This window comes from Cordyceps fumosorosea (genome assembly GCF_001636725.1).
Source record: "Cordyceps fumosorosea ARSEF 2679 chromosome Unknown scaffold_12, whole genome shotgun sequence".
In the NCBI taxonomy this organism is placed as follows: domain Eukaryota; kingdom Fungi; phylum Ascomycota; class Sordariomycetes; order Hypocreales; family Cordycipitaceae; genus Cordyceps; species Cordyceps fumosorosea.
Window position 1 is genome coordinate 350,162 of NW_017387312.1, and position 20,462 is coordinate 370,623.

General features: G+C 54.3%; 7 protein-coding genes across 7 annotated transcripts; 5 read left to right on the top strand and 2 right to left on the bottom strand.

Annotated features, from left to right (window-relative positions):
• Positions 1 to 102: 102 nt before the first annotated feature.
• ISF_05205 (hypothetical protein) lies at positions 103 to 416 on the top strand (the record flags this gene model as incomplete). The annotated part of the gene is made up of 2 exons (XM_018848810.1): positions 103 to 316; positions 373 to 416. The coding sequence occupies 2 exons, from the start codon at positions 103 to 105 to the stop codon at positions 414 to 416; spliced, it is 258 nt and encodes an 85-aa protein (XP_018703946.1).
• Positions 417 to 2,505: 2,089 nt separating this feature from the next.
• Positions 2,506 to 3,075, bottom strand: ISF_05206 (BolA domain protein; the record flags this gene model as incomplete). The annotated part of the gene is made up of 3 exons (XM_018848811.1): positions 2,506 to 2,749; positions 2,855 to 2,961; positions 3,034 to 3,075. The coding sequence occupies 3 exons, from the start codon at positions 3,073 to 3,075 to the stop codon at positions 2,506 to 2,508; spliced, it is 393 nt and encodes a 130-aa protein (XP_018703947.1).
• A 2,838-nt stretch (positions 3,076 to 5,913) lies between these two features.
• On the top strand, positions 5,914 to 8,037 carry ISF_05207 (2-succinylbenzoate-CoA ligase; the record flags this gene model as incomplete). Its single annotated transcript, XM_018848812.1, has 3 exons — positions 5,914 to 6,331; positions 6,422 to 6,726; positions 6,781 to 8,037. The coding sequence occupies 3 exons, from the start codon at positions 5,914 to 5,916 to the stop codon at positions 8,035 to 8,037; spliced, it is 1,980 nt and encodes a 659-aa protein (XP_018703948.1).
• A 466-nt stretch (positions 8,038 to 8,503) lies between these two features.
• Positions 8,504 to 9,384, bottom strand: ISF_05208 (translation Initiation Factor Eif4e; the record flags this gene model as incomplete). Its single annotated transcript, XM_018848813.1, has 3 exons — positions 8,504 to 8,992; positions 9,044 to 9,115; positions 9,178 to 9,384. The coding sequence occupies 3 exons, from the start codon at positions 9,382 to 9,384 to the stop codon at positions 8,504 to 8,506; spliced, it is 768 nt and encodes a 255-aa protein (XP_018703949.1).
• Positions 9,385 to 11,824: 2,440 nt separating this feature from the next.
• ISF_05209 (hypothetical protein) lies at positions 11,825 to 16,531 on the top strand (the record flags this gene model as incomplete). Its single annotated transcript, XM_018848814.1, has 2 exons — positions 11,825 to 12,211; positions 13,007 to 16,531. The coding sequence occupies 2 exons, from the start codon at positions 11,825 to 11,827 to the stop codon at positions 16,529 to 16,531; spliced, it is 3,912 nt and encodes a 1,303-aa protein (XP_018703950.1).
• Positions 16,532 to 17,295: 764 nt separating this feature from the next.
• Positions 17,296 to 17,510, top strand: ISF_05210 (hypothetical protein; the record flags this gene model as incomplete). The annotated part of the gene is made up of 2 exons (XM_018848815.1): positions 17,296 to 17,424; positions 17,448 to 17,510. 2 exons carry the CDS (start codon positions 17,296 to 17,298, stop codon positions 17,508 to 17,510), a joined length of 192 nt encoding a protein of 63 aa, XP_018703951.1.
• Positions 17,511 to 17,564: 54 nt separating this feature from the next.
• Positions 17,565 to 19,427, top strand: ISF_05211 (Metallophosphoesterase domain protein; the record flags this gene model as incomplete). The annotated part of the gene is made up of 1 exon (XM_018848816.1): positions 17,565 to 19,427. The coding sequence occupies one exon, from the start codon at positions 17,565 to 17,567 to the stop codon at positions 19,425 to 19,427; it is 1,863 nt and encodes a 620-aa protein (XP_018703952.1).
• Between the last annotated feature and the right edge of the window lie 1,035 nt (positions 19,428 to 20,462).

Consider the following 20,462-nt stretch of genomic DNA (forward strand, 5'->3'; position numbering starts at 1 on the left):
TGTCTGGCTCTACTAAGGCTATGCAGTGAAGCAATACAACCCGATTTAGAACGGACTCTGTACGGTGGTGCATCTGCGGCGCACCCAGCAACCCGTGCACCAATGTCCTACAGCGCATCACAGTTCGAGGACATCACTGACGCGATACACGGCAAAAATGGCAAGAAGATCCCCAAGGACCAGGAGGAGTTGTTGGCAAAGGATGAATCATGGATACACCGTTTGAAGAAGACATCCCATGGCCCGGCCAACGTGCCCGACCACGTGCTGCGGACAGTATTGGCAGCTCATGAAGCACGTGTCAAAAAGACGACCAGTAATGCAGTGCCGCCTGTCAAAGATGCACAACTAGAGGTCGCAAAGTCTTCACAGGCCTGCGGTGCGACTGCATCTTCTCCGGAGCGCGTCGCTTCTGATTGGTCGGAATCGCCTCCTGAATCTCGCCCGCGGCGAGATGCGATGCCTGAATCATCACTCGTCCAAGAGACGCCTCATCCACAGCTCGCTCGAGCAGCCTGTCGAAGAGCGCCAGTCGATTGGAAGCGGTACCCCAATTTGGCGCTTGCGTCAAGCCAGCAGGAAGAGGAGGAGATGGAAGTACAGCTGCCAGACGCAGAGGATGGCAAAGAGGATGCGGCTGAGGATCACTATGAGCACCCTCGCGTATGCCCCAGTCAACGGGTACAGGAACTTCCAGTGCAGGTGGCAAACACGCCACCATGCGCACAACCATATCATGAGATCATTCCAGCAACTGTTGCTGCTGGGACACCGAAACGAGCCGGGGATGAAAAGCGGCAGCGACCCTTCAAGAGGCATAAGCTTATAAAATTCAGCCCAATTCATACCAAGGGAGACGGTGCAAGTATGACCAGCAGTCACATGCGGTCTCTAAAGCCTCTGACGGTTACAGAGACACAAGAGACAGTTGTGTCCAGCTCCATCGTGCCTGCGACTCTGACACAGACACAAACTCAAAATGCCACAAACCTAGTCGACGAGACCAATGAAAATACGTCAGCAGAGACGAGCGACGTCGAAAGCTCAGCTCCAATTGCTGAAGGGGCGCAACCATTGTTATCAGGGCCTCCAAACACACTACCGCAGGTTTCTGATGGTGAAGATGATGACGACGCTGAAGACGTTCAGGACTCTATGCCGACGCCTCTCACAGAATTCAGCGCTGCTTACCCTGATTATTGCAAGTCGCATAATGGAACGCTCATGAACTTCATCAAAGCCTGCCTCTGTCTGGAATACCTACGAGGCGAGCGCGCCCTACGAGATTATTTATACGACGACTTCATACGCCTCTTCTCATGCAAATACCTTGACTACGTTCATGGCGCAGGACCAGAGCAAGAGCCACTCTCGGCCATCGAATGGTTTAACATGCAAAGCGGTCAGCCTCTGTATAATCGGCACATCATCAAGAACGATAATATTGACCGTGTGTTGGCGTTCTATGAGCGGGAGGTTACGTCAATTCGCAATCTGATAGAGCAGGATGAGCCACACGAGGAGCCGCAGGATGAGCCGGCAGAAGACGTGCTTGCGCCACAATCGATAGAACCAGAGGCAGCGTCGTCCACGCCGCTACCAGAGGAGTTACAGGGGTCAATGGAAGTCGATGTTCAGGATGGGGGAGTTCTGCAAAGTGCTGGGATGAATAAACAAGCGGCAGCACCAGGGATGGTTCAAGAAGAACGGTCCATCTCACGGCTGGCTGCTCCCAGCTATGCACTTATAAAAAGAAAAGTGATTGCGCCGCCGCCAAAACCAGTCACGCCTCCGGCAATTTTGGTTCCGAGCTCACGGGCAGCCTCGCCACAATTAGGCAGTAGGGCATTTTCGGACGCTCCGCCGCCGTCTTCAATGCGATCCAACACGCCTGTGGGCACACAATACATGCAGCAGCTCGTGACGAGGCAGGCGTCAACCAGCGAGGAAGCGGCGAGGAAGAGGAGGGAGCGGATGCGTGCAGCCATACAGAAGAGAGCCTCGGCCAGCGCCCGTAGTTCGAGCAGCAAGGCCGGTTCTGTTTTCTAGCCGGGAGTTGGTGTATGTGATGGGCGTCTTGTGACAGCAGTTTGAACGTCCAAAGTTACGAATATTAGATAAAAGAAAGTCATGGCATGGCACAAGCTAGCTTTTTTTGACTCATTTTTTGGCTAAATTGTACATTCAATTCGTAATTGGCTATTCATATCGTGATGGGCGTGTGCAGAGTATCTAGAAGTCGCCGTATCGAACGGGTAGACCAGACAGTATAATGTTGAGAAGATAAAAGAACAAAGAAAAAAACTTGGGGAGCCTGGTATCCCTATTTTTTGTGTTTTTTCTTGTTTCTCCTTGGGGAGTTGTAATGATCCGTCTAAATCAATCTCGGCCAGCTGCCTCTCTTTCTTGAAAGTTGCGAAAAAGGAAAAGGAAAATCTCAGGCATGAGGAGGATTCGAGGCGCGGGAACGCACAAACCGGGGCAGCATAAGAAGTGTTGTCGGCTTTACGCATTCTCGTTGGTGACGGGTTCGACCTCCTTGGTGGTGGTGGTGGTGGCAGCCGCCTCGTCGTCCTTCTTCTTCTGCTGCTGCTGCTGATGTCTGGCCTCCTCCTCCGGGGTCAGGGTGCGCAGCTGCAGGGCGTGGATGCCGCCTTCCTGGGCCATCTCATCGCGCAGCAGGGCGTAGATCATCCTGTGGCGGGCGGGCTGCATCTTGGACTTGAATGCGTCTGATGTGATGACGAGGCTGGATGACGGTTGGGAAGCGGTCAGTCCGATGTTTTTTGATGCCGAAGCCGGAGCTCTTCTCCGATTGTATTATTTTAATCTTGAAGAGCAAAAAAAAACATACCGAAAGTGAGTCTCCTTGGAAGTACTGCCCTGCATGGCCTTGTGATGAGAATGGAGGTGAGAGTCATTGTAAATCTCCAACGTGAGAGGGTTGAGAGCGGCAGTGATCTATCTACTGAGTCAGCAGGAAGGCGGGAAGAAACGCGGTCAAGGCCACCAGAGAGGCATTCCGGTACTGACCTTGGCGCGGATGGCGTCCTCGACGGGTGTTGTCGATCCCATGGTTGAGAATTGCCTTCCGACGGAGGAGAAGCCGAGGGCGTATCTGCGCAACATCCGGGGCGGTTGGTCTTTTGTGCTGGCGAAACGTTTTTTTTCCTGTCCCGTTGGGCCGGCGGTGGCGCGAGTGTGCGTGTGGATGGATGGATGGGATGGGATGAACAGATCTAGCCGCAGCAGGCGTCCCGGATAGATAGTTTCGGCCAATTGATTGATGTCAGGATTGATATCTGTGATGGAATTGGGATTGGCGAGATGAGGTAAAGACTTGAAGCCGGTCAAGTTTTTCTCTCGATAAGAAGCAAGTGAGGCAAAGAGCGGCGGCCAGTGGCGGACAAGGTTCAAGCCAAGTCTGTCAAGCGAGGGCGGCGAGGTACGTGGGGAACAGAGAGTCAGTCAGTCAGTGAGGAAAGAGTCGACGTTGGCAGGTAGATAAAGATGAAGAAGGACAATAAATACTCGAAAGATCGGGGTATATATAACGTCAAGGAGTGCAATATTTTTATTTCTACTGGTACACTGATGTATCCGCATATTTATTTTCTTGTTTTTCATGTCAATCAATCCGCGTCCCGTCCCCGATGGATAGTGGCATGTGCCTGTGTGCCTGTGCCTGTCGCGATTGATGAGGGTGGTACCTCAGTACATCCCACCCACAGCAGTAACAAGGTGCGCCACAAGCCTTAGTCGGTGAGAACCCCCAACAGACAAGGACAGCGTCAAGAACGACAAGGGCTTGGTTCTCGGTACCCAAGTGCAGATGACCCTTTTTTTTTTTCCCAAGAAAAAAAAATATCAATCTTACTATTTTTTTTCTATCCCCTTGCCCTTGTATCAGCCGATGCAAACGACAGGCAAGCACATTCAGAATGCCTGCTCGTCCGGGACCAACTTACGAGGGGGACCTCCAAGACGTGGCGGGCTTGCAGGGAAGCCACTCTTTTCTCCTACAAAGAGCTGTGAGGCGGTGACGAACTCAACTTGCTGAAGCCCTCCAGAGTTGCATTCAGCTCGCCGGTAGAACATTCCAGGATTGGCTTGCGCCGCTGCATAAAAAAGCAATTCTGGCTCTAGCGAGCATCCAACTTGATACGGCACTGGACTTGCTCTTGCCGTCTGCTTGTAATACCAGCGAGAACGGAGCGCAAAGTCTGTAGATGAGGCGAGGCGGCTGCCATTGGTTGAGAGCATCCCTACCGCTCTACCGCTGTTGTCTACCGCATCATGTATATGCATCGGTAGGTTACTGCAGGTATCTGCCTATCCATGTGCGTATACATACTTGCGCATAACTACAAGGCTGGGATGTGGTATTTGGCATCATGCCAGTCAATACCAATATCAGAGACAAAGTGGCGGTGGTATCAGCCAGGATACCTGCAGCTATCACGCGTTTGCAGAGCAAGAAATCGCAACAAGAATGTCACAGTTTTCTCTATTAAAAACAAATTTTTATCTTTCTTTTCTTTCCTATATTTTGAGCTGGAATTTCAGCCCGTTCCGTCCCTACATGTTGCATTGTTTCCGAAGCGCACCGCATGTATAGCACGACCTACTGTGCACGATTATGCAGCAAGCCGTACATCCTGTATCCCGAGGGAACGGAACAAGCAAAATGTCCGGCCTGGGTGACAACTCGAGTCATCCTTGCGAGCATGGCTAGCGACGGATAGCCGCCGAGAGACAATTCGAGAATAACAAAGCAAATACACGTTGTCCGCCGTTCTTGTGAATACTGACAGCCAGTAACAGTGGCGGTGTGCCCAAGGTTGGCCGAGAGAAAAACTGCCGACACGCACCGCCCACCACCAGAAGACTTCTCACTAACGACAAGGGCAGCCTGTCGATTTTTCCTCACTTGAACTTCTTATTTTTTTTATAGGCTTTTTTTTTTCAGTTAGTTCCTTTTCCTCCATCTTCGACCGCTGCATCCGTGAAAATCACCTGCCGCTTGATTGGATAGCAAGGTACCACAGTATGCAGATCCTCTGCTTCTAGGCTCCGTCCTCGCTGCTCCGGGGATCCAGGCTTTGCCGTGCCACACGAGGTGGTGGAGCTAGAATGCTCGATGAGATGCGATGCAACATTCACGATGCCATCCTTCCGTAGATGGGGAGACTGGTGAATTCATCATGTCTGCAGTGAACCTCATTCATGTGAGGGTGCAACCCAATCTGAGACCTTGAGGCAATTGTGACCCGTGAATGTGGTAAGATGAAGGAACCATCCATAACAAGGTATCAGAGAACGGGAAAGAGAACATTTACTCGCTCAATCAACATGAGCAAAAATCCCCCAATTTTACACCACAAGTTCATCCCCAAGCAGTCCCTCCATTGTTACCCCAACTCCACGCGGTCTGTCCGATCTATAAAGCTGTAGTGTCTCGTCAATTGCTAGCCATTTACAACCAGCGTCAGATACATTAAAAATCACCAGAAAACAAGCAAGCAGTAGATAGTTCGAAACTCTAACATTATCAATTGGCGGCACCTACCTGCTCTGCTGCAAATTCAAATGTAGCGGCAACTTGCCCAGCCAAATCTGCTCTGCTGCATGCATCGCAACACCAAAAACTCCACATCGCGGCCCCCCGGACATTTCGCCCACTCCAACGTTCCTCTTTGCTCTTCGCTCTTTGCTGCTGACACCTCCATTGTCACCCTCAGACTCCACCGCCATCGAATCTGCAGCTTATCCCCCCCTCTCCTCGCCGACTAGCTTCCTTTCCCTTCTCGATAAGGCATTCCCATCACACCGAGGTTCCAGGCCCATCCCCCCTCCCCTCCCCTTCCCCCGCGGTCGTGCGTCCCGGCGCCGCCGCCGTCTTATGCCTCACCCATGATTGCGCCATCAGCCCTGTCGCTGGCCAACCGGCGACTGACCACGTTCCCCGGCGCCCTTGCTGCTGCCGCTGCCGCTTCTTCCATCGTCGTCACCGCCGCCGCCGCCGCCAGGAACGAGACACGCGTCCACCCAGCCAAGCTACTGCTGCAGTCGCATCGCTGCCGCGCCAGGATGCTCTCCACCAAGGCCGGGACTACGCTCCTCCCGCGCCTCCCCATCCTCGAGGCCGTCGCCGCGCACGACCCCAAGTCCACCGTCGTCGTCCACTCCCTGTCCGGTCGCCGCTTCACATACGGCGAGCTCCTCGGTGATGTCGCCCGCGCGCGGGAGCGCCTGCGCGAGGCCGTCGGCGGGAAGCCTCTGACTGGCGAGCGCGTCGCCTTTTTGATAGAAAACAGCTACGACTATGTCGGTACGTCCGCCAACATGTTCCCCAAATAACCCCAATACCATGCAATCCTTGCTTTCAAAGAGAAAATTATGCTGAAGTAAATCGCACAAGTCATGTTCCTGGCCATCATGGCTGCCCGCGCCATAGCAGTGCCCCTCTCCCCACCGTTTCCCGCTCCGGAGCTGCAGTACATCCTCGACCAGAGCGCCGCCTCCGTCCTCATCTCCTCGCCCAAGTTCGCCGCCAAGGCCAGGGAGGTGCTCGCCACGGACCTTCAGCAAAGGCCGGTGTACTTTGAGCTCCCCAAGCACACCGGTAGCGGCAGCGGCAACACCAACGAGGCCGTGTCGTTGGCCGACCAAGACTTCTCTGGTGCCGGCCTAATGCTATACACCTCGGGCACAACCAATCGACCAGTAAGACTCGCTGTGAACCTCTTTCGCAATTCTCCAACTCACAATTTGATATAGAAAGGGGTATTACTCCCGGAACACGTCCTCACGGCTCAGTGTCGCTCTCTCCATCAGGCATGGGAGTACTCGCCTGCCGACCACCTCCTCCACGTCCTTCCCCTCCACCACATTCACGGCACCGTCAATGCCGTTCTCACACCCCTCTTCGCCGGCTCGTCCATCGAGTTCATGTTTCCCTTCAATGCCGACGCCGTCTGGAAGCGCTTCGCAGCGCCCTTCCTCCCCACCGACGGCACCACTCACACCCTCAACGGCACAACCACTACTACCACCACAACACCACCGCCTCCCGTCACCTTCTTCACCGTCGTTCCCACCGTCTACAGCCGCCTCCTCTCTAGCCACAAGTCCCTGCCGCCCGCCGTGCAGGCCGCTGCCCGCGAGGCCATCGCCCCGCGCCACCTGCGTGTCAACATCTCCGGCTCCGCCGCGCTACCGACCCCCGTCAAAGCCGCCTGGGCCGACCTCAGCGGCGGCAACGTGCTCCTTGAGCGCTACGGCATGACCGAGGTCGGCATGGCCCTTAGCTGCGGCCTCTCCTTCGCCGACCGCGTCGACGCTAGTGTCGGCTGGCCCCTGCCCTCCGTCGAGGTCCGCCTCGTCGACACCGACACCGGCGCCGTCATCCCCCAGCCCAACAACGACAACAACGACAACCAGCTCGACGCCCGCGGCCGCGAACGCGCCGGCGAGATCCAACTCCGCGGTCCCACCATCTTCCGCGAGTACTGGCGCAACCCCGACGCCACCGCCCGCGAGTTCGTCGACGACGCCGGCGACGGCCGCGGCCCGTGGTTCAAGACCGGCGACGTCGCCGTGCGCCGCCCCGCCCCCGACGCCGCGGGTCTCAGCAAGGACGCCCGCCAGGCGTGGGCCCGCGGCCCCATGTACTTCATCCTCGGCCGCAAGTCGGCCGACATCATCAAGACGGGCGGCGAAAAGGTCAGCGCCCTCGAGGTGGAGCGCGAGCTGCTGGCGCTGCCAGAGGTCGCCGAGGCGGCCGTCGTGGCGGTGCCGAGCGGCAACTGGGGCCACAAGGTCGGAGCCGTTGTCATCCTCGACCCGGAGCGCGCGCAGGCCGGCTGGACCCCGCTCGAGATGCGCCGCGCGCTCAAGAGCAGGCTCGCCGCCTACAAGATCCCGCAGGTCATGAGGGTCGTCGATCACATCCCGCGCAACGCCATGGGCAAGATCAACAAAAAAGAGCTCGTCAAGGCCATCTTTGCTGAGGATATGAGTGGCGACGAAAAGTAAATGTACCAGCATCTTAGTCGAACGTATATACCATGATAGAAAACACAACACTTGCTAGTGATCCCAGCTCCCTGCGAGATGGCATGTATTACCACCGCTTTGAATGAATTTTTATTTTTGAGATAGCATCACTGGAACCAGAAATAACGGTCATAATATTAGAAATCTATTTTCGTAGCCACGCATGGCGGCTGACAACTTCAGATGGCCCTAATGCGATCATATCAAAGTTCCCTAGCAACGCCCGCCCTAATACTTATATATGGGAAAAGCAAATTTTGTTTCCCAATGGTGTTGTGGCATAGGTAGCCCCAGCCATCATGATTTCACTCATGCAGTAGCTTGCAATTCTGCGTACCGGTGTGCAGCCTGGCTCTAGCTGCCTTCCAGATATGGTTCTCAACTGCAGCACAAGTTTCGTGCTACAGCTGTCGACTCTCCCAAAGAAAAGCATTGCCCATTTAATTTAAACAACGTGCTTCGCCTTGGCTCTCGTGCTACCAGCGTGGGCGCTGTCCGTGTGTCCAGAGAATTCGACCTGCTCGCTGTTGGGCAGTTCAAGAATCTCTTTGAAGCGGCGACCAATGCTGAGAAGAATCTCGCGGCCCTTTTCGTTGGATCGACCCTTTCCACCAGAGACATCACCATCTCCACGGCCAGGAATGCTCTTGCCAGTAGTGCGAGTCCAGACACCAATGCGATAGAAGGCCTTGCGGACATTGACAACGACACCCATGACCTCACCATCTTCTTCCTCCTCAAGAGTTTCGCCAATAGCGGCCATGACAACTTGCAGCCAGAGACGGTCGACGTCAACGTTTCGCTTGTCCTTGTACTGGTAGGACCACTTGCCACCGTGCTTATTCTGGGGGTCTTCCCACTCGGGTCGCACGCCGGCCTTGAAGAGGTGATAATCAGACTTGAGGGCTAGCTCCGAAACGGCAGCAACGTTGTTCTATCATTTTGTTAGATGATTAATGAGCACCGGTGAGGCGAATACACATACGTAGACACCCCAGAACTCCTCAACAGAGTCAAATGTGATCACCTCCTTGAGGAGGTCGTTCCAGTTGTCACCCTGCCCAATCAAGTTAGAGATGATACCATTGAGGCGCGCGAATCTTCCGTGTGGTTATGTACCTTGCCGCTAGGGGGCTTCGTGAACCACAAGGTCCATTTGTTCTGGAGCGGGTGCTTGACGTTGAAGTTGTCCTTGTCGTGGAACACGGTGACGGGTTTGCCAGAGTCCACAGCACTGGACTCTTCCTTTCCATTTGGGGAGATAGGAATCGTAGACAAATCGACCTGGTGGTCGGCAAAGGTAGGTTCCGCAGCGACGGCGGCCATGATTGCGGTGCGATTGTGTGGAGGGAGAAAACAGATTCGGAGGGCGGGTCGGGTCGCAAGACGGAGGTGTATGAAATTCGACGAGAGATTCGAGGAAGGAAACAAGTGGGTGCCTTTCTTTCCTTCGGCAGTGGGTTTTCGCGGCTCTGCACCAGGCAAAGCAGTCGCTGTGAGTGTGTTTTGGTGGGGGGTTCAAGAGATGCGAGTTTCTTGGAGAAGGTGCGGATGAGGCGAGGCCCTCCTGGCGGCGAGGAAGGAAAAAACTAAAAAGTGTCACATGCGCCACAATGATGTGGCTGGTAGCGCCACACTACATGCAGGAACCAAGAATGGTGAAACATGAGCAACAGCGATTTTCCATTGCAAATGTTAAACATAGGAGAAGTGATGCAAAATGACTCGTGGGCAAATCTCAAGGTCAATCACTTTTCTTGTGAAACGCTTATGACAGCTGCGTGTCACTTGCAGGGAGCATGCAACCTATAACTAGACCTTGCTCGCGCAACCTCACTACTCCTTACCCTGAATGAAAGCGGTATCGAATGCTCAATGCTTCGAGACGGATATTTCAGTCGCGTTAAGGGAGGTGGTGGGATTTTGCCTTTCTGTCGGTTTTTCCTCTGCCTAAATCAATCCTACGGTAAAGAAAGTACAACTCGGAAGCGTGTGCAGTTTAATCTTGAGGTCCGCGTTTTCCATTGGCTAATATGCAATCACCTAGGTTTGAGGTGCAGCACCAATACTTCCACGATAAGTCCCGATGGCATGAGCCATGGTGTATGGCTGTAATGCTGAAAGAAAAAAAAAAATGCAAATTAGGAAGACCAAATCACAAGACAAAACTTGCTCACACCCAGTAACTAACTAGTTCTTGATCATAATAAAAAAAGACGACAGTTGAATGAGGCCAGTAGTCTGTAGTTAAACTGGAGCAAAAAAGAAATCGTTGGTCCACACAGGGATTGAACCTGTGACCTTCGCATTACCATACATTGGTGTTTGAAAACCGATATTAGTACGACGCTCTAACCGACTGAGCTAGTAGACCCACGTGATTTGATGTTCATGTCTTCCTTAATTACACATATACGGCTTCCGAGACAAGTGAGATGTCCGTCCCATTTGTATTTTCTTCGTGTTTGTTGTCTTGACCGGTCCGCTCCGTCGCCTCTTCCCCTAATATGATAGAGCTCGATTGATGGTGTTGTTTGTTCTACATTCTGTCTAACTATCCAGGGATGCATCTACTAATCTGCCCAAACATTGTAATAGCCGGCCCAGGTAGCACCTCGGTTCGCACAAGTTGGGGTCTGAATAATTTTCCAATGTTTGTGTCCGCATCCGCACGGATTACTCAGACAGATTGTCTTGGTGTCGCTTCTTGCTTCCCCGTATTTCGACCCATCATAGCCCCACTGGGAATGTTCTTTGTTTCCTGAAATACTTGAATACTCCTGTCTGGTCGATTACTAAAAGCATTTATTATGTGTTGTCCGGCTCCGAAGCACAAAGTTGTTTGCAGGTGGAGCTTATTATCCAGACGCTTCCCAGTCTAATAAAGATCTCCTCGCCCGCTGCGGGCCGTAAAGTTAGCTGTAAATCCACTAACGGCCATTGTTACAAAGGTCCAGCCACCGCTTATGAGCCACGTGAAAAAAGTCTTGTTCACTCTGCGAAGGAGATGAATGACGTCCTTGTCTTCGAATTTACTCTTACATATTCATCATCGGAGAAAGTTGCTTACATATCAAGAACATTGGAGTAGCCGTACACCCGTCGTTGTACTCACCATAACCTGTACTCCGCACATCCCGTACTTGCTCGTCCTGCAGGCTGCACCTCAGACGAGATCCATGTAATTAATCCTTGCGCTCCAGCCACCTCTTTTCTCTTCTGCACCTCGACCAGCCCCCTCGAGCTTCCACCAAATAATGCTGATGCCCGACCGCTCCTTCCGTCTGCGTTCGACGCCTGCGGCTTCTGCGAGTCATTGACCAACTACCGCCGCCTCGGCCATCCACATTGCTCCTGTGTTTGCTTGTGGTGTAAGTATGCGCCAGCCAGTTGTTCAGTCTGGCCTCGATCATCTGCATGCCCCCAAGTGGATCGTTGGCAGCTAACCAACCTTCGGCAGTCCTTTCAGCAATCCGAATAGCTTCTTGTTTGCCTTGCTTCAGCCTCTCGATTAGTATCCCTGAGCCTTCATTGTGCTAATCTTAGCCACCTTCCGCCTTGCCGAAGCTCCGCCTCTCCCACCTCAGGTATCCGCGCGACATTGCTGCCGTCTCAGACGCAGAGACCGGGGGTGCATCAAGTAACAGCGCACGGCTGCAACTTTATGTGCGGATACGCAGCCCACCCGACTTGTACATAATTTTCTGCATTGCATTATTTCCACATCGTCCTCACCGGCCCTTGAGGTTCGACTGACGCGACCGACATGTCGGCCCAAAACTGGGGCGACCTGCCCAAGCACAATAGAGGCGGTCACCAGCGCCAGTCTAGCGAGAACGAACTTCCCCCGACTGAACCCAGACAATCCCTAGACAGTCAGCCTCCCCGACGAACGAACCGTACATCTATACAAACGGCCTATACAGAAGCCCCTTCCGAATCAATCTTTGCTCCCGGTTCGCCAACAGCCTCCAGCGTTACTCCCCACGGTTTGGCTCCACGACCTCCATCCTACCAGAAACCCGGCCTCGCCGATTTCGCCCCGGACAGTTCTGATCGAAAGCCACGTCGGATGCCGTACGAGGAGGGCGAGTACTTCCTACAAGCCTCGCCGTCTCTACCGGAAGCACCCGACATTCCTCGCGGTCCTCCAGTAAGCTATCGAGAACCATACATGGCGGCTGTACCGCCTCCCCAGGCTCCGGCCACAAGGCACGAACCAACGTTGCGCTACCAGCCTCAGACAGGTATTGTGGACGATCAATCGTATTCTGCGTATCGTCATATGCCTCCGGCCACAATCCAAGCCCCAATGGCTGCGGCGACATCGACCAGGGATGCTGGGCAACCTCGACGGGTTTCTACAAGCGCAACGTCTGATAGACGGAAAAAGTTGGCCACCAATACCAATCGATCGCCGCTACAAAATCTGGAGCTGACACTGGACAGCATGACCAAAGAAGAAAAACGAGCCCGTGTGGAAGCTGCGGAACAACGAGCTAGGCAGCGGGCAGCCCAAAACACCCAGGCTCTGGCTGGCTCGCTCCCAATAAATGACCTGCTTCCATCTCCTGATGCCGGGATTAGACGTCCAACGCAGCAATCTATACCAAAGCCAGCCGTTTCCACGAATGATGCTGGTGCCAGGCCGCGCACTGAAGCCCATCGCGACTGGACTCAGCAACTGCAGCCAGGCACTGTGACTTCAGCCGCGATTGAACCTCAGTGGTCGGACAGCCATGACCAGCCCCGGGTTCAGACTTCTTCAAATATTCCCCAGCGCAACCTAAGCTACAGGGATCGCACTGCCAGGTCTCCTGTTGCTCCTCGTGGTACTGAATTTCCGGAGTCAGTGCAACAAAGGGCATCACCTCTCGCAGCCCCCCATCCTGTGAATCGCGCAGGGAGTAACCGAGTTGGACAGGACCAGCCTGAAAGATTCCTACAGAATCACCGCATTGGCTCCGAAGCGGTTCCTCGCAACTACTCCCCGTTGGTCCCTGTACCTGGCACTGCTCTTCCTCGTTCCGGCAAGAACAAGGACCTCCCTCCGATTCCATTATCCGAATATGATAACTCCAGTCATCATATGATGAACATGCAACAACAGCAACAACCTCATACAACGAATGGCGTATATCCTCCAAGTATTCATCGTCGGGCTACAGAGCCAGCCTACCTTCAGCCTGGGACGGACGAGAGATACCAAGCAGCCCGAGTTCCGGAGGGATTTACGGGGGCAGTTTCATGCAAGGAACCGCAGCCGGAGGATGGCGTTGCCGTCGCTCGGAAGCGGCTTGAGGGAGGCGATAGCGATGAAGGGACGCCAAAAGAGAGCCAGCATACCCTTGGCAATATGCGTTTTTCCAATACAGATGCCCTGCAGCCTGGACAAGGCTTGTACCAGTCGCCAAAATGGTTGAACGAGTGGGAAAAGGCAGCTATCGGGACATTGTCTGGGCCGTTACTGGATGTCCACGCCGAGAACTTTTCACCAGATTTCTACAAGGCATGGTGGGAGCAAGGGCAGGGCCGTGGCGGTAACGTTACAGCTCGCCTTCGAAAAGCAGAAGCTTTTGACGGAGAGTACGATGATACAGTTGAGCCAACGCGATTTAAACCCCAACTTTACCTCAGATGTGGGCCATTGCTAAGATACTGTGGTATTCGCAAGGAAGCAATTCCTTCCAGGACCCAACGAGGCCAGACTGTATCGGAACGGGAAATGTGGCGCGGCAGTATCATGATTGTTACGAAGGATTCAGACTCTTCTTATGAAATCGCACCGATGCTTCGCCTTTTCGTTCAGGACATTAGCATTTTGCCAGCAGCGCCGCACCATGTTAAAGGAGAGTTGTCACCCGAGTATGTTGATCCCATAGCTGGCCATCCGAAACTCGGCCGCCGCGGAGAAACGCTCTACGTTCGTCCCGTAGAGCACCTAGAGGAAGGCAAAGACCTTTCCATGGACGAAACGGATAATGGGCTCTTTGAGATGACGCGAAGCCCTCCAGATGTTCCGCCTCCGGATGGTGCGCCTGATTACCCTGGCTCATTTACTAGCCGTAAGAGTCGGGCAGGTGTTGACGGGGAGAAAGTGCAGAAGTACAAGGATGTGCGCGGCTTTCAACTCCATACAGAGAGAGGCTACACTTTCTGGCGCTTTAATGTTGAGATTGAGCTTCGAGAAAAGCAGCAGCGCATTGCTTATCGCATCAATCGCGGACCATGCATGGCCTTCTGGGTGCCACCAAGGGGCGAGACAATGAACATCATGTTTCACAGTTGCAATGGCTTCAGCTTGAGCGCGAAGCCAGACAACTTCAGCGGACCAGATCCTATGTGGCGCGACGTCCTTAATACTCACCAAGCGAAGCCATTCCACGTCATGGTTGGCGGCGGAGGCCAAATCTACAACGACTGTGTGGGGGATGAGTGCGAGCTATTTGGCGATTGGCTTGACAAGGGAAACCCCTTCGACAAGCATCATACGCAGTTCACCCCAGAGATGCAGAACCAGCTGGAAGATTTCTATCTTGAAAGGTATTGCACGTGGTTCTCACAGGGTCTCTTTGGACTGGCCGCATCTCAAATCCCCATGGTTAACATGTACGGCAATCATGACGTCTTTGAAGGCTGCGGCTCCTACCCTGATCGCGACATGAGCTCGCCGGTATTTTCTGGCCTTGGCGCGGTTGCATTTAAATACTACATGCTCTTTCAGCATCAGAGTATTATCCCAGAAACGGAGACGTCGGAGCCCAGTTGGATACTCGGTGACAACCCTGGATCGTATATCCAGGAGTTGAGCCGCAGTGTTTACGTCTCCATGGGAGGCAAAACGGCTTTGCTTGCCGTTGATACTCGTACAGAGAGAACGGAACGTGAACTTGTGGACGAGAAAACGTGGGAAAAGATTACAAGCAGGCTGTATCTCGAAGTTCGCAAGGGACAGATCGAACATCTTCTGGTTCTGCTTGGCGTGCCAATCGCATACCCACGAATGGTTTGGCTCGAAAACATCCTGACGTCGAGACTTATGGATCCTGTCAAGGCTTTGGGAAGGACTGGAGTTTTCGGGAAGATGCTCAACAACATTGACGGCGGTGTGGAGGTGCTGGACGACTTGAACGACCACTGGACTGCCAAGTGCCACAAAAAAGAGCGAACCATAGTGGTGGAAGACCTGCAAGACCTCGCCATGGACAAGTCGGTACGAGTTACGATTCTCAGTGGCGATGCGCATCTGGCCGCTGTGGGCCAATTCTTCTCCAATCCACAGCTTGGACTTGCGAAACACAAGGACCCGCGATACATGCCCAATATTATTTCGTCAGCAATTGTGAACACGCCACCCCCGGATATCCTTGCTGATGTCCTGAACAAGAGGCACAAGGTTCACCATTTCGATAAGAACACTGATGAAAGCATGATCCCGATATTTCAGCATGGTCCAGACGGAAGGCCTCGGAACAACAAGCGTCTTTTGCCGCACAGAAACTGGTGCTCGATTCGCCAGTGGTCTCCGGGGGTGACACCGCCACCAACACCGCCTGAATCCGATGACGATGGCAGTCAAAGTCTTCCACGGTCGACAGGAGGTGGTGGACTTCTCAGGCGGTTTTCGCTTAGCAAGCGCTCGGGACCGAAGCCGTTCGACGGATCTCGCGAGTCTGTTCGCGGACCGCGGCCTCCGATCTCTGGTGGCTTACTTCGAGGTCTGACGAGTAGGAATTCCGAAAAGGGCTCCTCGCCACCGACTAAACTCGCGAGAAGCATGTCTCTTGGTAGCACTGATCGGCCCAAAACGGGACTCTTTGGCTTTTTGCGGAGAGGCAGCCAGAGTAAGGTGGTGGAGTACGATGACGATGAGGATCCTACGCGCCGTTGGGATGCACCGGCACAAGGGCGATACCCTAGCCCTTACGGCCAGGCCCACGAGGAACCACCGCTTGGCCTCCGCGGTGGCGCTGTCACAAACGACGAATACTCCGATGGGGATGATGCGTACTTTACCCCGCGTCCTCCTCAGCGGGCGAAAACTGGAGGCAGTCAACCGGCGAGCGAGCCGTACGACGATCCAAGAATCAAACCGTTCCACAGGGCTCCCACCGGGCTTACAACTAAGCAAATGAAGAATGCGTCAAACTTTGCCGTGGATCTTGAGGGCGGGTTGGACATCTGCCTGAACGTCGAGGTGAACCCAAGAGACCCAACAGGAATCACGGTGCCATACAGAATATTGGTGCCCCGGCTGCATTTTGAATACAAAGCAGAAGAGGACTCGTTGGTAGAGGCCCAGACTCAGCCGCAGCCACAAGCACAGCCTACTGGATTCAAGAGACTCTTGAGCTTCCGCAAGAGGCCAGATCCTCCAGTTTCAAGACCCGAGGAGCCTAGTTCAATTGACACACCGGAGCAGGACTACGAAGATGATTCAACGGAAGCAGGAACGGTTAGGCGCCAATATTGAAAGGCGGATTGAACATTACTCGGTGCATGGCGTTTTGGGTTCTAAGCATAGACGACTGGATGGTATGAAACGCATGAACTTTGGAAAACAGAGTTTGGACAGTAAATTCCTATGAAGTATTCATAAGACGTAAACATTGTACAAATATTATTCTTTTACGTGGTCGCTTCTTGTGTTGCTGATTTGGCGCGACCCCTGATCTAAGCCAAAGTGGCGTTGGTGGAAGGAAGGGGTCAAGAGAAGAGGATGTGGGCAGGGGAAAATATCTTGGAAGAGAAGAGATGAAACTTGATTTGGAATAAAATCGGATATGCCGTAGCGTTTGTCGAAAGATGAATCAAACATAAAATTTTATTAGAGCAAGGTGAAGGATGCGAGTTTGCTTTCCAATTGGTGGCGTCTTGCGCCAGAAGAAACCCAGCATCCAATGCAAGCAAGGTGGGGACGCCTCATCAGACGGACCTCCACGTCGCGCAACAAGCCATCTCCAGACGACGCTTCTCAACCCCCCCTTTCCTCTAAACATCTTCCATCTGTTCGCCAATCTAGTGTTTTTGTGTCTTGTATATCTCACGAGGGCAGAGAGCAACCAGTGCCGACTAGAGTCACTCGTTCATAGCTGATGGCTTAACCCACCTCCTACCTCTCCGAAAGCCGCGCCGAAACCCCTTAGCGGACGAGCCGACAGGCCGCAGTTTTGAATCCCGGACAGCAGCCACCCGACGCAGAAGCCTGCCTGGTGGCGGCTTGATATATACTACGGCATGGCGAGAGGATTCGATCCTGACAGTGCCTTTGATGTAGCAAAGCTACAAGCGCAGAGGGCATTGTCTTGGCTGCAAGGGCCGGGACTGAGGGCCGCCACAGCCGTCACCCTGGCTGCCGTGCACCAGGTGCGCAGAAATTTGGTCTCAAGGAGGCTCCTCAGCTTGCCGCATGCGCTGGTGGCTATTTGGATCGTCATTCTGCTATGGGGTGAGCGGTGGGTGTTTGACAGCAAGGTCGAGAACTGCAGTTGGGACCATTGGGAAGCATGGGTAAGTACTCTCTTGCGCGACGCCATGCGGCGCACCAACTTCGGGAGGCTGACGAGAGCAACGCATCACAGCCCAAGGGAACACACCCGCACCGCCTGGTCCTCATCGCGGACCCCCAAATCACCGATCCGCACTCGTACCCGGGCCGTCCGTGGCCGCTCTCGACGCTGACGGTCACCATCACCGACAACTACCTCCGACGAGGCTACAAGGCGCTCCAGAGCCATCTGCAGCCCGACAGCGTCTTCTTCTTGGGGGACCTGTTTGATGGCGGCCGCGAGTGGAAGACGCGGGAGGAGGGCTTCGTCGATCCCAAATGGGGCCGGGAGCGATCGGGCGACGAGAAGAAATGGGTCAACACGTGGCACCGCAAGTACGGCGAGGACTATTGGGTGCGTGAATACAAGCGCTTCGGCGACATCTTCTTCGACCACTTCAACCTGGGAGGTGACGTCCCAGGTCCGTATCAGCGGGGGCGCCGGCTGGTCGCCAGCTTGCCGGGGAACCACGACCTCGGCTTCGGCGCGCAGGTGCAGGTGCCGGTACGCAACCGCTTCGGCGCCTTCTTTGGCGACGTAAACCGCGTAGACGTCGTCGGGAATCACAGCATCGTCTCTGTCGACACGGTGTCGCTCAGCGCCGACACTTCGGACTACAGGTACTCGCACGATCTCGAGCCCATTTACGGCCCCGTCAACGAGTTTTTGGAGGAAGTGCAGTCGACGAAACGCAGGCTTGCCATGGAGGAACTCCAGGTCTGGCACTCCCTTGACCGTGATTTCCGCTTCAAGCACGAAGTCGTGGATCTCGAGTCATCGGATACGACCCGTTCACCAAGAGACCCAGGTGCTGGCCATGCCGAATTCCCCACGATTCTGCTCACACATGTCCCTTTGTATCGGGCCCCGGGAACACCCTGCGGTCCCATGCGCGAACACTGGCCGCCGGCAAAACGGCCCAAAGGCCAAAGCGAACCGGTCAACCCGGACGAGCGCAACGCCATTCCAGTCGCTGCTGGATATCAGTACCAGAACGTTCTCAGCGAAGAAGATTCCGTCAAATTGATCAAGAGCGTGGGCAATGTCGTGCATGTGTTTTCTGGCGACGACCACGACTACTGCGAGCTTGTCCATTCCGAAGCCAAAGGCAGCGTGCGAGAAATCACCGTCAAGAGCATGAGTATGGCCATGGGAGTCAGCAATCCGGGCTTCCTCATGCTTAGCATGTACAACCCCGTCGACGCCGACGGCAGGCCCATGCCCGGCACACCGAAAACCACGATCCAGACGCACTCGTGTCTGCTCCCGAACCAGCTGCACACGTACATGCGATACATCCTGTTCGTCGTCTTGTCTCTCGGCGTGCTTGCCGTCCGCGCGTTCCTCGTGCCGGTCCTCAACCTGACGCCGTTCGCCCTGGAACCCGAGCAGGGCGGCCCTTCGCTCCTGCCCGTGTTCAAGGACAAGGCGGAGCCTCCGGAGCCGTCGCGCGCGCACGGCGGCGCCGCCTCGCACGGCACGTCGTCCACTGGCAGGCTATCGGGCGGCGGCGGAGCAGCGTCGACCGTCTCGCGCGGCAGCATGTCCAACGGCTCGGCGGCGCGCTGGCCGGCCAAGAAGAGCGGCGGCAAGAGCGGCGGCGGCGGCGGTCGACGCTGGGGCTGGGGTGACGATTATGGTGCCCGCGGGCGCGGGCCGCGCATCACGCTCGACGCGGACTTTTACGGCGACGACAAGCAGTGGAAGGCTGGTCGCAGCAAGCAGGTCGTCAAGGTCATTACGAGAGAGTTTTGGACGACGGCTTGGCGCTTGACGTGGATGACGGTGCTCGTTTGGGTGCAGCTCACCCGGCTGGGATGAAGAAGCCTTGCCGACTCAAGACGGTCGCTGGAACATGCACCAGAAAAGGTTGTATCATATACTTGACTTTGGTCTTTTCTCCCCTTCTTGTTTTCGGTGCAGGGATATTGCAATGCCTGTTGTTTCTACTTGCATTGTATAGTTGGATTTGAACTGGCTCTTTCTTTGTTTTTTTGGAGTACAGGATTTCGGATTGGTATTGGGGTGAAAAATGGAACAGGGTCGGCGGAGAGAAGTTTGAAAGGAGCACACAAAATACACATCAAACGTACACATACATACCTAATACCACCAGCGGGACGCTGGATGCGCTTGGGGAGGCCAAGTCCTTGTTGACTAACAAGGAACGCAAAGGCTCTGCACACACGCTTAGACGAAGCTTTATTCCCTTTAGAATATGCTTATACTTTTAGCTACAGATTACAATGATATGATAATGCGTCCTAGTTCGCTCCGTTGTAATGTGTTGTTCACCGATCCCGCTCACCGCTTGCTTTGGGACCAACGCTTTCTTTGTGTCGGGGCGACGGATGCTTTTTTTTTTCTCTTTCGGCTTTATAAGAGAAAATGAAGCAGCTGTAAACAAAGAAGCTTGCCGATCTCCGGACGCCACCCCGGCCCGTAGGTAAGGCTTTTGCGGCTCCACGGATGGTTGCTGCTGGCCACGATTCTTTGTCTCTCGTCTGACTGACAGCATCGGTGATGACTAGTGAAGCCGTAGAAGCACGCCTTGCGCGGGCGTACGGCTCGACGAGGTTGTGTTGCTACAGCGACGTTCTAAATAAAAATATTGCCCTGCTTGCCGTTCGGTTTTTGAGGCCAAGCCGTGGCGGAAGCGTCGCTTTATTAATACTTCACCGTATGTTGATCGGCCTTTGCCTTGCCATCCCGGAGGCTCCCGAGATTCTTCGCCAATGATACACCTAGCCGAACTATAACTGAGTACTATACAAGAAAGCAAGGACGTAAGGATGTTCAGAGTATGAGTTTTGTCCGCACCTGCGCTCGCAGAATATGACTCGGGGATGATGAACG